General features: G+C 35.7%; 1 protein-coding gene across 1 annotated transcript; it reads right to left on the reverse strand.

Moving 5' to 3' along the window:
• Positions 1-6,670: 6,670 nt before the first annotated feature.
• Positions 6,671-10,141, reverse strand: LOC129226748 (KIF-binding protein-like). Its single transcript, XM_054861379.1, has one exon. The coding sequence runs from the start codon at positions 10,139-10,141 to the stop codon at positions 8,450-8,452; it is 1,692 nt and encodes a 563-aa protein (XP_054717354.1). The 3' UTR covers positions 6,671-8,449.
• Positions 10,142-18,075: the final 7,934 nt, after the last annotated feature.

The following is an 18,075-nucleotide window of genomic DNA, read 5'->3' on the forward strand; positions in this document are numbered from 1 at the left end:
AGTTATGACAGCCAGGCCCATGTCCAGGATTTCATAAAGGGAGGGGTTGAAACTTTTTCCCTTTGTAACAAAGGAAAACTAACTACGCGTGTTGAATAGTTAATTTTAGTTCCATAACTAGACTTTTTTTAAAATACGTTTTGCGTTTTTTTTTTTTTTTTTTAATGAAATTATTTGTACAGTTGAACATTTTTTAAAAGCACACATATTTCTTTTATGCCACCTAATTTTCCTTCTTTTTTTTTTTTTGAGCAATCACGATTGCTCACTTATTGTTCTCACTTGACCGTCTTTGATGTTTGGTTCCTTTTTCAGCTTGGACCAGGGGCACCAGCACCACCGGCCTCTGCAGGCGCTTCTTGGAGCACTGCCTCCTGGAATCCGTTTCTCCTGGTCGGTGGCGTCCATGTCCTACACACGCGCACGCTCATACACACAAGCCTTTACACACATACACACACGCCTATGTGCATACACACAGGTTTACGCACACACACAAGCCAACACATGCACGCACGCCCAGGAGGAGGGGTAGGCTTGGGGGAACTGGAGCTGTTTCTAGAAACAGTAGCCCCCAATGAGCAGGGCCCTGTTGCAACTCGTAATTGCGAAAAACATAATTTGAATTCGAAATTTCAGAATTCAAATTAATTATCAATTTTTTTTTCTTTTGTTTTTCCATCAAATAACATTGAACAGGGATTAAATGAAAATAAAAATTTTATTTAAAACAAAAATTGCTGTTTCGCATATAAACATTTTTCTACTGTGTGAAACGACTAATTCATCCAACACTAAAGGCGTACCATAAAAAAAACAGTAAGCAAAGTAACCATTTTACCTGCCCCTAAGTTTTTTTTTTGGGGGGGGGGGGGGGCTACGTCATTGTCTAATATTTTTTTAAATAGTTTTCCCCTGCATGCTTACAGCATTACCGGACTCTCCAACCATTCCATTTTTTCAAGCACTTAGAAACGAAGGTGCTTGGGAATCCTACAATTGAGGAAAATGTTAATTGTTAAAGTTGGGGAAATATTAAAGAGGGTGAATACTGTATCAGAGTTTAACTCTAAAATTATTTAAAACTTAAAGTACGTTTTGGAAAATCGTTTAATGATTCATTGATTTTTTTTTTTTCAATGGGAGGGGTTTAACCCCTAAAACCCTCCCCTTGGACACGGCTCTGATGACAGCAAGAACGTAACTATCACTGTGCCAAACATTTGCTTTTAATTTTGGTAAATGTACAGATTTTACAGTAATTTAAAGAAGAGAGTAACTGAGAAAATTTCAAATTTCTGTTAAACAATTCGCTATTTCAGACAAATTTTGATATTGTTAGTAAATGAGAGGGAGCTTGGGTTTGTCCCGAAATTTTTTTAAATTTAAGTCAATTTTAAGCTATCTCGTGTGATGTTATGGAGTCATTGTATTTGTTTCAAAATGCCAATTTTTGGCTACATTTGGTCTAGTTAAGAAAGTTGGGAATTGACAGGTGAAAACAAATGCCTCTCCTCCGAAATTGACGTCCTAAAAACAATACTTTGGGGTTTGTTTGGAAACGATAGGAGAAGGAGAGGGTTCAAAATTATTTTCCAAAATCTTTTTCGAAACTGCGTGTAGTCCATCCTAATGCTGTCATTGGCAAAGAAAGGTTTGGGAGCCCTCTGCCACAAATTTTTCAAAAATGCATTTTTAGACCATGTATGGAGACTAGGTTAGAGAAGGGATTTAAGAGATCTCCTTTGGAAAGTTTTCTAAACTGAAATCTTAAAGACACACTTTCAGGGTATTTTGATAGTAACGTTTGGGGAACCCGAGGAGGAAAGGTTCGAGAACTCTCTCCCGGAAATTTTTCTAAATTGAAGTCATATATGTCAGTATTTTCTTTTTTAGATAGATTAAGTATAAATCGCAAGATTGATGATGAAATTCGCAGTCGAAAGGCATGCAGAGACAAATATATTACCCAAATAAATTGCAAGATTAATTATTGAATGAAACCAAATAGACATTTTAACCAAATAAATTTTATTTTACAAACAGAAGGATTATTCTATGTCAAATCAACAAGGCACTCAACCTGATCATCTCAGATTTTTATGGAACTTTCAGAATCTTTCTTTTTGCTATCTTTTGCTGTAACTGCTGATTCATTCTTTAGGGTTGCCTACCCCCCCCCCCAAAAAAAGAAAAAATACTCCTAAAAACCTCCACCCTCATACAATGTTTCAATGGGGCAGACTGTACCATGACACCCCCCCCCCCCAGTTCCAGTTCATACAATAAATTTAAGTACGTACTCATAATTGTCTTTGAAAAGAGCTATAATACAACTTCTGTAGCATCCATAGTACTTGAGTTATAACATTTTAAAATACTTTAGGTACGTAAAAAATACAGTTGAATCTTGATAACTCGAATATTCCTGTATCTCGAAGTTTTCATCATTTCCCATGGGCGGATTTATGGGGGAGCAGAGGGGGGCAATGCCCCCCCCCCCAGTTTTGGGAGGACTTTATGTAGTAATAACACATCTTCTAAATATTAAAAAAAAATTATTGTTATTTTTTCTTTTTTGAATAGTTCAGCAGGGCACGGGTGGATTTATAGGGGGGCAGGGGGCAATGCCCCCCAGTTTTGGAAGGACTTTATATGGTAACAACACATCTTTCAAAATCTTAAAACAAAAAAATCATGACTTTTTCTTTTCTGAATAGTTCAATGAAAATGAAGAGAAAAGTGAATGTCCTTTTCTGATGGGAGAAAAGAAAAGGGGGGGGGGGAACGAACATTAAATACAAATAGTACAGCTGTCACTGGGGTGCTGCAAATGTGTTCCAAAAATTCACTATTTTGGACCAAAAACCATTTGGGCAAGTATATGAATGAAAATATAGGCTAAACGAGCTATACATTAAGCTGCAACACTTATAATAATTAACGATTATTTTAACAAATTAGAACCTAAAGCAAAGGGGGAAAACTCCCCCCCCCCCTTAGCGCTAACAGAACGATCTACTCGTTATGATTTGTGTTCACACATTTCAAGTATATTTATGCATAATATTTATGTTCTTAGTAGATTAATTGGCTTTTTAAGAAATTCTAAAAAACAAAAAACATAGTTTTTTTCCTTCTTAAGAGAAAGAGAGAGAGAGAGAAAATAAATACTACCGCAAACTGAATAAATTTCAGTTATCTGAGTATTCTGATTAAGTGAATCTTTTTACATAGAGGGAGAGTACAATTTTACTTACTTTATAAATATTGTTTAAAAAGTAAGGTAAGCCATAACCATCTAAGTCTAAGTGAGTCAGACCTTGGCATTATTGAAATCTAAATATCTGAGTCATCAAAAGTTTTGGAAAAATTTGCTGAAATTTTATAAAAGTCTGTAAAAACCTAACAAAGATTGGTAAAATCGTAAAAATCCTTTAACCGTAAAAACTGACGAATTTTCGTAAAAATTACAAACACATCAAGCAAAAATTTGCAGGTAAGAGTGAATTACAAACAGGGTCAAATTTGCCTATAAGGTAAACAAGCTATTGCTTAGGGCCCCTGCTTTGAAGTGGGTTCCTAACTCCCCCAAAAAATTCATGATTCGTTCCTTAAAAAATGGAAATTGCTTAAAAAAAATAATTTCATTTTTAAGTGCTTGAAAACCTTGAATATTTGGAAAAGTGTGACTACAAACCTTAAATTTTAAAATTTCGAACAAATGGTAGTGGGGGAGGAATGCCAAAATATCAAATTTAGCTCCTTGCCACATCCTGTATGAAAAATGTAAAAATCGTGGTTCTCACGTTTGTAACATATTATTTGAAATAAATTTTTGTGACTCACATGTTTCATATCTTGCTATTTATTCAATCCCGAATGCAGTATTTTTGAAATTCTTTTGTATTGATTGTTTTTATCTTACTTCTTCTGCATATTGTCTATCTGTTTAGCACGGAAAAAAATATGCACTACTTCTATTTCTTTTCGTTTTCTGCCCCACTTGCAATTGAAGAAAAGTTGTCATGAGAAATCAATGGTTTCTTTTTTCTTTTAAATTTAAAATAGCTATTTCTCACAAAGTTAGAACAGGACTGTAAAAATTTACAATCAAGTACTAAAATATCAGAGACTGGAAAGTACAAATGAAGTGCATTAAATAATTTTATTTATTCTAGAGTCCTTGAAAATCATTAGATAAGTCTTTGAAAATCCTAAGCAAAGTTGGCTCCAATTACTTCTACTGCATATTGTTGTTTATTGTTAATCTGTTTAGCCAGGGGAAATATATATATATATATATATATATATATATATATACACTACCTCTATTTCTTTTCGTTTTCTGCACTACTTATAATTAAAAAAAAGTTGTTGTAATGAGAAATCTACAGTTTATTTTTTCTTTCAAACTTAAAATGGGTGTTTCTTACAAAGTTTGAACAATACTGTATAACTGTATAATCTAGTTATCAATTTCTATGTCTATACAATTAACCTTTATAAGGCTTCAAAATGCAGAATTTTATATCCATTTTACAAAATTTCCTCCGGGGGAGAAACCCCCGGCCCCCCTAAAATTGGAGCCCTGCATCACTCTCTTGATACCAGCTTCCTCTCTTAAGGTCAATCTAAAAAGGACAGCATGAAAACACGCATTAATGAAAACGAAACACAAAAAAGTAAAGCATGTACTTATGCATCACAGGATACAGACAAAAACATGCGAGTGGGGGGCAGTAAAAATGTTGCTAAAAAAAAAATCCTGCCCCCCCAGGAACTCAGTCCTAAATCCGCCTATGTCAGGTCCCAAACTCTTGAGACTATTGTGGAAACTAACCATAACTCAAAGGTTGCAGCCGATCCCTTGGGACTTCGAGACATCAAGAGTTGACTGTAAATACAAATTTTAAAGATCAATAACTCGTCTATTATGAATGATAAACTTTTTTAAAAACTGTGTACAAATTTCAATGTCAAAATGTAAGTTTTCTGATACTTTCATGAAGATCCTAGATGATCAAGTTGAGATTTAAAATTTTTTTTTGGTTGATTTACAATGACTTAGAAGCAAGCACATTTTATGTTACACACTATCAAAGATAAGAACATGGACAGAATTGGCTTAAAGCAGAACGACAAGCTGATACACAGTATGCCAAATGAAAGAAATACCCCTCAACCCCCCCCCCCCGGTGGGCACCCCTATGTTTTGGGCATAGTTCTTATTGTTTTCGAATAAAACCTGCCTTGAGTGTACACACCCTTTGCCTCATCCCCCCCCCCCTGGAAAAATTCAAAATAAGGGGACTACACCAACTTCAGACAAAAAGTATGGCATGTTATGATTCCTATTCCCCGTCCTTGAAGAAAATGATGGCTGCAATAGTAGTCTAAAGCCTAGTTGCAGAAACAGCATGATGTGTGTTGCAGATTTCTGAGAAAGTCTGTACACCATTTCTTGGAAACCTGAAATGTTTAAAGAACAAAAAAATCTCTTAATGCATTTTCTAGGATAAAACTCAGAGGTAGCATGCACATGTATTAACATCTTATTTTTAGCATTCCTCTTTGCTCATGTATCTTGCAGATTATTTTCATATTATTAATCTGCCCTTGCTGCCTGCTGAAAAAACTTCTGCAACAAAGGTCCCAAGAAATAAATCGCTATTAACTAGCTCACTACATTGGCATTAAAACTGACTAAAATTATTTAGGTTTAACATTGTTTTGCATATGAATTTGATACAGGGGCAGATGCAGGAATAATATTTGAAGGATAATATTGAAGATAAAATATTGTCCCCCCCCCCCCAATGTAATTTTTCATAGTCAAGTTTGCTAGAGGATTTTTTTTTCTTTGAAGCTGATTAATCTTTTTTAAGTATATATAAAAATTATGTACTAAGTTACCTAAACTGTGGCAGCAAAATGTCAGTTTTTAAAATTTTAAGCTGATTAAGAACTAAACCCTATATAATTTCACTCAAATATTATAATAATGAGTGGTATTGAGACTAGTATTTATTGCACAAGGACTAGGTTTATTAAACAGACCCATCGCCTCATGTTGACTTTTTATAAATTCATTTATATTTTTTTCCCATGTGAGACAGTGTTGTATTACCTCTCTGCCTGCTTACACAAATCTGCGAATTTATTCGACTATAAAATATTATGTCATTAAAAAAGTCCTAGCTTCATAGCGTATGGGTCATTCTTAAAAAAGTGTAACTTTTCTGTCACATGCCTTTTACAGAAAAAATTTTAAGGAACAATTCATTTAACAATGCTTTTAAATTTCATCAAAAATATATCTATTTAAACCTGCCAACAATGTTTTAATAATAATTTTCATTTTAGTATATTTTTGGTTCACAACATGTGACTTCTCACCTCCGTGGCATGTCAAACACCTTCTGTGACTGTTTATATTGCTTAATAACTTGATTAATTAAAAGTATGTGCTTATTTATTTATAATTCCTTTCACAAGTGTCTCAAATACTAATTGTTTAAGTATATTTAATTTTTTAATGTGTTTCAGTTTGTTTTAGTAGGACAAGGAGTCATGTCACATAATAAATTCTAACCTCTGTAAACGTGCCCCGGTCTACCGTATAGCATTTTTTTTTCTTATAGTTTGTTTTAGTAGGACAAGGAGTCATGTCACATAATAAATTCTAACCTCTGTAAACGTGCCCCGGGCTACCGTATAGCATTTTTTTTTCTTATTTTGATTTCCATTTCCGACATTTTACAGTGGTAAATGACGTCTTAGACTTCAATTTCGAAAAGTTTGAATAAGAAGCGTTCGAAACACCCCTCTCATCCATAACCTCAACAAATATAGCTCAAAATTGTGTGTTCAAAACTTCCGCTTTTGGAGAATTTTCGGGAAGTTTTGACTTTCCAACTTCGGGAAGACCGCGATTTTTCCTAAGCTAAGGTCACCAAAAATAGCTTAAAATTGACTTCAATTTTGAAAGAATTTCAGGAGAGAACCCCAAAATACCTTACAACTAAAGTTTCCAAAAACTGCAATTTTTGACGTCAATTTTGAATGTTTTATCGTCAACTCAAAAAAAAAAAAAAAAACTTTTCTTAGTTTTATAAATTCATCCTTTTCATTTTTTGAGCAATCACGATTGCTTATTGTTCTCATTTGACGGTCCTTGGCATTGTGGTTCCTTTTTCTGCTAGGACCAGGACTGCAGCACCACTGCCCACCGGCTCCTCTGGTCTTGATCACTGTCACCCGAATTCCGCTTCTCCTGGTCGATGGCGTCCATGTCCTATACAAACGCACGTTCACACACATGCGTCGTTACACACATACACACATGCCCAAGTGCATACACACAGGTCTACGCACACACACAAGCCTACACATGCACGCACGCCTGCACACACAACTATACAAACGTAACCGCCCAGGAGGAGGGGCAGGCTTGGGGTGACAGGAGCCGCTTCAAGAAACAATAACTCCAATGAGTAGGGTCCTGTCGTGATTGCGAGAAACATAATTTTAATTCAAAATTTCAGAATTCAAATAAATTTTCTTTTTTTTTTCTTTTCAAAGATCGAACTTGATAAAATAATTTGAAGAGTATGGATAGGACCTTAAGTATTAGTCAAATTATGCAAAATCCTCTGGAGGGGCGGCACATTGGATTTTTGCACGCGGGCGGCCGACACCGGCCCTGCCTGAAGTAGAGCCGCTGAGCCAACGCATCAGCTTAAGTTTAGCCATTTTGGATCAGATTTTTCATCATTGCACTGCTTGGGTTACCACAGCAAAGTTTCAGATTTCGCCAAATTTGCAGAAAATAACATTTTATTTTACAAACAATTCACGTGCTGCTAATAATTGTTTACAGTAAACAATCACCAACGCGATAACCCGCCAGAAAAGACAACCCCTCAAACACGCGCTCTGATCCAAAAAGGCTGATCTTAAGCTGATGCATCGGCTCATATATATATAGGGGCCTTAGCCTGAAAGTACTGCGAGGTTTCTTTCATTTTTCATCTAATAAGCTGAAAAAGTAGTTCATAATTTCACAATGAGTTACCTAGATTGAAGTAGCTCTTCTAGGTGCACTTTTTTGTAATGTTAATTACTGACATTACCAAAGAAGCATTAATAGATGAATTGTGATAGTAGCATAATTCAATTCCAAGACGCTGCGACAAGCGAATTAAATGTATTCTTTCAAACTTCAGTAATACTTAGCAAACAAAAGTGATTATGTTGTGTTTTTTAAATGAGTTTAAAAAACGTGGTTTTGTAGAGGAAGGAATTTAAAAAATATTAAACGGATGGTTAAATTAATTTTCTCTTTTCCGAAAGGAGGAGGGAACATGGGCTCCCAGTGTCCTTCCCCTTCTTAAAATCTACAACTCATTTGATACACATAAATTTGCAGAAAATGGAGAGGAAAAAACTAATAAATAGTTGAACCATGAATTTGAAGTATCTTTTCCGGCAACAATTCCAACATTTCTTTTATAACAGGCAGTTCCTTTGTCATAAAATGTGCATGCTCAGGATTTTTTTCAACATAGTTCACTATAAATTTATAATTCTCTTCACATTTAGAAATGTTTTTCAGCTTTTCTGTAGTATCTTGAACAATCAACTTTGAATGAAGTCTACCGCAATAGAAATGAGCAACTAAAGCTGGGCGAGCAAGATCTTCAGAAAAAGTCTCCGGCAGATCTCCAGAGCTCTCTCGAAGTGAATCTAAAAAGCCCGAAAAATGCTTAATGCTGTGCATGATATATGAATTGATTTTCTGTATCACAGCTACAGAAAGACCTTGAGGATTTGAGTTTGCAGTTTTCAATTTTAGGTCAACCATTTCGTAAAATGTTTCTCCCAATTCAAACCTCAATTGTCTGCAAACTGCCAAATAATATTGAGGATTCATTTTGGATAAAACAAATTCCAACATGTCTATACAACGCTTATTCATTTTACTCAACCGTCCTGTATCTCGTTCATGTAACGCAAGGGCTTTATATAATTTACTATAGTCCTGGACAGCTTGAACATGATTATTTGCATAAGTATCTAAAGTATAGTAACTTTTTACTTCAGTTACACAATTCTGTCCAAAAAGAAAAACTTTTCGTGCTTCAGCGAAATTGGAAACACTGCACAATATTTCTGTTTCCATGTCTAAAACTTTTTTCTCATCAGAAAGTCTTAAATGTGGCTCAACTGAAGTATTTTCACGGGGAAAGTCCTTTTCAGCTGAATCAGTGAGTAAATTAATACAATATTTCAACCAGCACCACCCAACTTCTGCTTTACTTCGCTTTAGATCATCCTGCGAGTCTTCATCTCTCACAGCTTCCACCTGAGTAGCTTCGAAAATCTCAAGAATGTAAGTTGAACTAGATAAAAGATGTCGAGCTAAAGCATAATTTTTTTCTTGAATGTAATACTGTGATAATGTAGCACAGTTTACTGCCCATTCCTTGTGTTCAAAGTTTTTTGTCTTTAGTTGTCTCTTCAAAGTTTCATGGCAGTATTTTGCAGACCTCTCATTTTCATTCATACGTTCGCAAACTTGTGCTAGGTACCATAAAGTATAAGTGAATAATTTTTCAAATGACATCCAATCACGTATTAAAGTGTCCTCCGTCTCAAAAAGATCTTCAAAAGTATATGGACCATTTTCATTTGAAGCCTTATAGAAATTGTATAACTCTTCTGCTTTTTCCAAATAATTCAATGCTTTATTAAGTTCACCTCTACTTGACCATAAAATACTCAGCTGATTTAAAACACTCACAGCCAAAGTGCAAATTTCTGGCTTTCCTGAAACATCTTGCAATTCTTCCCAACAGCTTGTCAGAGAATCGCAAGCTGAAGTAAGCTCTTCTGTTTCTAAATCTATGACTCCTATGTAATATTTGAAAAGCGCACGGATTGCAATAATAAATAAATTGTCACTTGATTTCCATTGGTTCATCTGGGATAGAAGATTCATGAAAGTATCTTTCGCTTTATATTTAGATTTATACGGTTCGTTTTGCGGATCATTCTTGGACGTTTCTAAAAGATTTTTACACGAATTATAGTCATCACGAGCGCACGAAAGCCATGCTTTAAATTCCCTTTCCTGCATTGGGTGGTTATGATAAAACAAATTTTGGAAACTTGCTTCGGTCGAAACACAACAAGTACAAAGTTTCTTACTCGTTTTGATGTTTGATGAGGAGGGAACTACAATAATATAATTATTATAACCAAGTTCAATCTTGAATAAGCTTCAACTTTTTGGAATGGTAATGAAACCTATCGATCATCATTTGTCATCAACAGTGTCAAAATACCCTTCTACGGCCTGTTAGACGAAGGGTTGCCAGGAGAATATTTAGTAGCATAGAAAGAAAATTTTCCAAAAATAGCCAACTTGTGCGAAAACCGCCTTTACTTACCTTAAACCTTTACTTACAGTTGCAGAAAGTTACTTTGTCTATGTCAAAATGCAGATGCGTGATTAAAAATTTATATAAATCTATTCAGAAAAAAAATTAATAGTAAAAAAATCAATCAACAGTTTGACAAAATGCTTTTGAAGTTTTTCTAGCCGAATGTGATCAAAAATAGCCAAAACGGCTAATATTAGCCAAATAAGGCAACCATGAATGAACTACGGAAGAACCAAATTGAGAGAATAGGATTGGACCCGATATTCTGGAAACGCCTAGAAGCGAGTTTGAGCAGCCAATAACCTCAAACAGCGCAGCGTTGCATCCTCGTAGGCTACGGTATTTTAGACAGTGATTTCTTCAACAGACAATGTGATGCTGCCATCTATCGGAGATATTAGAAACTGTTAACACAGTGATTGTTAAAAGTGTCCACAAAAAACAATTTAATCAGCGTTTTTCAAACTCATTTTATCCGACGGATCGGTTAAAATAGAAAAAAAAACTCAGATCTGTATGGTTTAAATTGGCTCGTTGACGATGGATCACTTTTGTTTTTCATTCTCTGCTTTTATTTTTTAACAGAACTATTATTATTTTTTTAATGGCTTAATATAAAGTGGTGCCTATCCCTGCCCCCGAAAAAAGAAAATGCCCCTCAAAAAAGCCCCCCTAAAAATTTCAATGGCACAATCTACTTTACATTTTAATTGAGGTTTTTGAATGTTTAATTTAGTTGATGCATTATTTGGCATTTTCGTGCTGTTTATAACTTTTATTTCTTGGCAGCTGTTCAAAAATAGTATCCTCAATAATAATTTAAAAAAAAAATTAAGGTCATTGAAAAGACAAAATAAGGGGAACCGCCAAGAATAATTTGTATGTAACTTTCGATCAAGCATAGCACAAATTCTAAGAAAAACAATTTCAAAACATAGGCAAAATATTGTGAGATTTAATGAAAGCAAATGTCAATGTATAACATCCTGTCAAAATATTTCAACAAAAACATTTTCATTTTTTAAATACTGGATGATATTCGTGAAGGGAGGGTTTGAATTGTTTGGATCCATCGCCATGGTAACATCATCATGGCAACATGGTGACTTTCCCATATATAAGAGCCATGATATTACCATTATTGAGAGCAGTTTCTGATTCAAATGAGGTAGGCATTTAGTATAATAGGAGCTTAAGACCGGTTTTAGAAGTGTGGAGGCCCCGGGGCAACGAAAGAGTGGAAGCCCCTAATCAGGGTTCGAAAAGATCATCATATTTTCGAAAATATCCGATACTTTGATATGTATCCGAATATTTTGATATATATGTATATATCCAATATTTTCGATCAGCACTTTAACAGTAAATACATCCTGAAGTTACTGCTATTTACTTTTTAATAATATTATTATTATAATTTATAGTGGAGAAAAAACGTAAAATTTGCTGACCCGTGAAAGTTAGGATATTTTGTAAAAATTTTATTGCGGGGGCCCCCTTTGTTGTGGAGGCCCCGCGGTAGTAGCTCCGCCTGCCCTCTCTTAAATTCAGCCCTGCAGGAGATAGCCAGGCATATGCCTTTGAACTGGCAGAAACAGATTCCATGATGCCAAAATGACGAGGGGTCAAAAATTTTTGTTTGTCTTAGCAAAAACTTTCATTTAAATGCACCTATTGTACAAAAGATTTTCAATGTAGTTATATACAGTGATGTTCGCATTATTTTTTCTAGGTATACTCCCGCTAATGAACTATGCACAATACAGTACAACCTCGATATCTCAAATCTCTCGGGACGGGGAAAAATTACGAGATATTGAGTTTTCGAGTAATCAAGGTTTTTAAAAAAATACACTAGTAACTCTCACATTTACACACACCTACGCTATATGCATTTATATATGTACTATGGGACCACTTCAAATTACGATCAATAAAGTAGTCTTCAATATTTCACTAGATTTGAAATTTTCTAATTGTCGAAAGTACACAAGAGGAGATTTTGAAATAAACAACAATTTCAACTTGGTTTTTTCACCTAAAAATTTAAAAATTCTAATTTTATCTTTAACCAGTAACCTCACATTCAAAAAGTTTTCAGCAGCCATTTTGTAGGAGTTAAAAACGCTGAATGATGAAAATGAAGAATGCATTTTCCGTTTTCGCTTGAAAACTGACGGACGAAAAATCGAACCCCTTTCCTCAAAGGGAACAACATGTTCGAGAGAAATGCACAAAGATTCTAAACTCTGGGGAAAACACTGCACCCCTTCATGCCAACACTCCCCTATTATCTTGCCCCAATCCCCTATTCACAAAATTTTCAAGGAAAAGGATGAAACACGTTAAGCAATTCTCCCTGGAACTGGTTTTACTATAAAAATTGCCAAAGCAAAACGACAGTTGAAACTTGCTTCTGTGCAAAAATTTTGACATATCAAGGGTTTCGAAAAATAAATTTCGAGATAACTATAGAAAATACTTAGGGGATTTTATAGAAAATGCTGGAAAAATTTTTTGTTTCGAGACATCAAGGGTTTCGAGATAAGGAGGTTCGAGACATCAAGGTTTGACTGTATGTGTATGCAATTATATGCATAATATGTCTTAATATGAAAATTTTTGAAGCTTGAGGATATACGCTATATGTTTAAAAAATGTTTGAAAGTATACGCGTATATGGAAAATATCCTAGGGGAGCACCATTAATTATAGTGGACCCTATCTGAACACTCGCTAACATAAGCACTAGCCCTAAACATTAATTTTTGGGAAGGCGGAACACATGATGGTCCCAGCGAATACATGTGCATTATCCAATCTTCCTCTATAATGAACACATCCATGATCCAAACATTTTTGCTCAGTTCCATGATTGTTTCAAACCAACTTAACTAAGAAAATATTCGTTTAAACTGAGATTTTGTATCAACCGTGAATATTGAGAATTTAACAGCAAAAATACATATTTTTGCATTAATTTTATATTATTGGGTCTAAATGCTACTAACTTCCATTCAAATAAGGTTTATAGTTCTAAATGATGTCAACATTTCTCTTAAATCCCGATCTCTGTTGGATAGTGCCCGGTACTACGCCAGCTATGTATATTGTTGCAGAACTTTTTGCCAGAGAAAAGAATGGAGATCACATGAGACATTTTTAAACAATGTTCTGCTCTTATTTAGGCTCTTGGCGAAAATTATTTTTTTGACATAGTGGGGGCAGGGTGGATATATTTAACAACTTGCTTTATTTAGTAACCGACTTATTTTACATTATATTGAAAATGTTAAGCTTGTGTCCTTTTGAAACCCACCAAAAGTTTTGAAAAATCTTTACCATCTTCCAATGTTTTTTTTTTTTTTTTTTTTTTTTTTTTTTTTTTTTTTTTTTGAGCAATCACAATTGCTTATTGTTCTCACTTGACCTTTGAATGACGTTCCTATGATTTTATTTTCCCCCCGCCTTCCTCTGCAGCACCACCGCCAACTGGCGCCTCCCAATGCTGCTCTTCTAGCGAGCACCTTCTCCAGGTTGCATCGATATCCTACACACACATACAGAGGCATAGCTAGACTCGACTTTCGAGGGGGGGGGTCTTCTTTTATATATACACTCAAGAGCCACAACATTATGACCACCTGTCAATAACGAGTTGGCCCACCTTTGGCATGCAACACCACAGCTTTAACCTGCCTTGGCATGGATGCCAAAAGTCCTTGGTAGATGGCCGGAGACAGATTGTACCAGAAGTTTATGCAATTGTCACGCAAATCCGAGATATTGCGAATTGGTGGTCTTTGAACTCAGAGCTGCCGTCCCATGACATCCCAAATGTGTTCTATCGGATTGAATTCCGGTGAGTTAGGCGGCCAGGACATTAACTGGAATTCAGCATCATGTTCCTCGAACCACTCCATCACAATTTTAGGCTTGAGACACGGGGCGTTGTCCTGTTCGTACATTCCATTTCCAGCTGGGAAAACAGAGGCCATGTAAGGGTGCAACTGGTACGCAATGATGTTCAGATACCCTGTGGCATTCAGGGTCTGCTGTACCACAACCATGGGTCCCAGAGACGCCCAAGAGAACGTCCCACAAAGCATAATACCGCCACCACCGGACTGTGTATGACCTACTGTACATTGAGAGAGCAACTGTTCGTCCGGAAGACGGCGTATCCTGACACAGCCATCGCCGTGATGCATGACAAAATGTGATTCATCTGACCAGGCAACTCTCTCCCACTGATCCATGGGCCAGTCGCGATGTTCCCGGGCCCAGCGCAGGTGCTGTTGGCGGAGACGCTTGGTCAGCAAAGGCACACGAGTGGGACATATGCTGCGTAGCCAAATATCCAACAGTGTCCGCTGAACAGTGTGCTCCGATACTATTCTACTTTGCCCTGCATTGTATTGGGCTGTCAGCTGGGCCACTGTCAGGCTCCGGTTTTGCTGCACCATGCGAGACAGTCTCCGACGACCTTTTTCTTCGAGAGCGTTTGGGCGTCCAATACCATGTCGTCTACTGCTGGTTTCACCGTCATTCATCCTTTTTGCATAAGTACTAATAACTGTAGGTCGCAAACAACCCACGAGTCGTGCAGTTTCTGAAATACTTGTTCCGAGCCTCTGAGCCATTACAATCTGCCCCCTATCAAAGTCGCTTAGATCCGCAGCCTTTCCCATTACACACAGAAGTGAAAGAATGATTCTTCAGGCTCTCCAGCAGCCGTTAAATACCACTTCCACCTGATCACGTGCCTTCTACGTCATCCAGGCGAGTTCATTGCAAAATGTAGGGGTGGTCATAATGTTTTGGCTCTTGAGTGTATATGTGCGTGTAAGTGTGTAAATTTTTTTAGTATTAAAAAGAATAAGAGAGAGAGAGGGGTGAATCTTACATATTTTGGAATGGGGTGCCCCAATTCCGATACTTGTGTCAAACAAAACAAAAGCAAAGAATTTTTTTTTTAATGTTATGGAAAATTTAACTTTTTTTTCTTTTTCCTCCATTTAATTTAAAGTGAAATTTTCTAGCAACGTCTTGTCAAAATCAGTCTATCCAAATCAAAGGGAAATCAAATATCTGATGAGCGTCTTCCGTTCATTTCAGTGTGACTGCTTAATTTAGAGGCTAACACACATCTACAAAAGCTGGCATCCCTGAAAGCTAATAGATACTTTTATTTCCGCCTGTAAACTGGATGTTTGACTTTCAATCTCATCGGTGGTCAGACTATAAAGACTATTTTTACTAACTTGGTTTGAACTAAAAGTATGAAATAAAATAAAAAAGACTTCTTGAATTATAACCCGCAAAAAATGAAATTGCTTTTCATATTGTTATATTTATATGTTGCTTTTTATGTATTAACATTTATGCTAATTTTAAAGCTAGGCATCGGGCTCAAGTTTCTTTTGAATTTTTTAACTTAATATTAGTTACTCTTCTGCTTATTTAACAGTTGGGTTTCTCTGCTCCCCAATAAATATTTTGAGCTAGTGGATGAGCACCGCTATACCCTTGAGCTCTAGAGTAACCCGTAAATTTGTGTGTTTATAAGGTTTGATTATGGAAGGAGGGGGAGGAACCCTCAGTATCTTAATCGGCCACTAATCCCATCACCCTAACTTTGCCAAACATGACCTGCATTTGCCTTTTTGATTCTTTAGTTTTGAAATTTTTTTGGGAGTGCCCCTTGACTATCACTCCCTATAAAATACCATTACAGATAGACTGAAATCTTGTTTATTGGATTTCAATTTAAAATTCTTTGGGGGGTGAGCAACCAAACCTTTCTCTCCATGAAATCACCGAAGATCATCTAAAATTGCTTTTTCAGAGCTAGGATTTCAAAAAATTTCCCCCTAACCCCCAAATTTCTATAAGTGCAGCGTTACACTCACAACTAAATTCCTGTTGTTAAGGTTCTTTCTCTGCATCAACTCTGTAGAGCAAACATTTATAATGATTTTACATCCTATTCAGATTTTTCATCAAATTCTACTTCTCAGACAGTTCTAGTTTATTGATCTCGCAATGACCCTACTCACAAAAGCCTAGCTTCATGTTTTTCATTTTAAATTTGATTTTGTTCCCTACACATTTCATGTTATCCATTTTAAAATTTTTATCTTTTGCTTTTAATTTTTATGGGGTATTCGTGTTGTTAGACGGAAGAATGATTAGTTCCTTTATCACCTAAATTGGGGGCGGGGGAGGGGGGATCTTGCAAACTAAAATTTGACTATGCCCCCGTCAGACAAGCTTACCTCCCCTCAGGGATTTCCTAGGGCCACTACTGTCCAAAATATCAAAAATATCCTGTTTTTTCAGTCAACAGGTTCGCCACAGGAAAAATGTGATTAAAAAAAAGTAGTAAAAGTAGCCCAAAACTTTCAAAGAAGTAGCCTGCCAAATTTAAAAAAGTAACAGTCATATGATTTGAAAAATGAAGTAATGAATAAATTATGAAGTTAAAAATGTTACAGTTGTAAAAAGTTGACAACTTTTTTGTTGTTTAAAATGCAGTAGATTAAAAATGCAGTAGAGCAAAAATGTGACTGTAATGATAAATCAAAAACCGACTATGATGAAAACACTAAAGTCACTATGTGGACTAAAAACTAGTCCATCAGGGTTTTTTTGGTTGTATGCGCAGCTTATAAGAATAATAAACTTTTTCTGCAACTACGAAAATACATTACTTTAAATGATCTTGCATGAATTCAAAATGTTATTAAATTATTGATAAAAGTTTTTCATTATCAACCACATTACTTTTTTATTTAAAATGTACTAACAAATTCTGAAATCATGAATCTATAATGAAATTATGATATCTATAAATTGTACATTCAGCCCTATTTATTTTTCGATTTGAAAAAAAAAAGCACTATAAATTTGTTAGTGTGCAATTAAGTCAACATCTTTCAAGACATAAAAAGCCTTTAGGAGTTGCATTAAAAAGAGAGAGAGAGAAGGAAACTAAAAAGCCCAAAAGAAAGTTTGACAACTTTCTAGTAAAACCAAGAAAAGAACATGTTCAGAAGAATGTTTTCGTTGCTTATTAGAAAATAGTTTTATGTAGAAACTGAATTCCCTCGTATCACAATAAATGTCCTCACAATAAAAACTAAAGATATTTAAATGACCCCTCCCCCCGCTTTTTTTTTTCGGTCTTTTACAGGGTGGGGTGCGGGAACTTCCTTTTTTTATTTGGCGAGTAAAAAATCTGGAAATGGGTAGAGGCTCAATGAAAAGACCTGAATGGGAAGTTTTGTTACATCATGCTTTCTACTGTGGAGGCATATTTTTCTAACAGCTGCTCGATCAGAATGGGGCTTAAACAGGCCTGCACACTCACCTGATTTAGCCCCTTGTGACTATTTTCTGTGGGATTGTCTGAAGTCACGGGCTTATAACGATCATCCACGAACCCTGGAGGACCTGAAAAACTGCATCCGAGCGGAATCTGTTAATATACTGGCCGAGGTGCTTGAAAGAGTTTAACAAAACTTCTGTGCTTTCTGTGAATCATTGTATTGACAATGGAGGGTAACACTCACTGTTTTCAAAACAGTGTAAAGCATAATCTCCCATTATGTGTAACAGGAAAACG

Source organism: Uloborus diversus, chromosome 7 (assembly GCF_026930045.1).
Source record: "Uloborus diversus isolate 005 chromosome 7, Udiv.v.3.1, whole genome shotgun sequence".
Lineage (NCBI taxonomy): Eukaryota > Metazoa > Arthropoda > Arachnida > Araneae > Uloboridae > Uloborus > Uloborus diversus.

Bases quoted from the DNA above. Each gene is read 5' to 3' on its own strand.
- LOC129226748 (XM_054861379.1), bottom strand. From the start codon at position 10,141: ATGCAGGAAAGGGAATTTAAAGCATGGCTTTCGTGCGCTCGTGATGAC.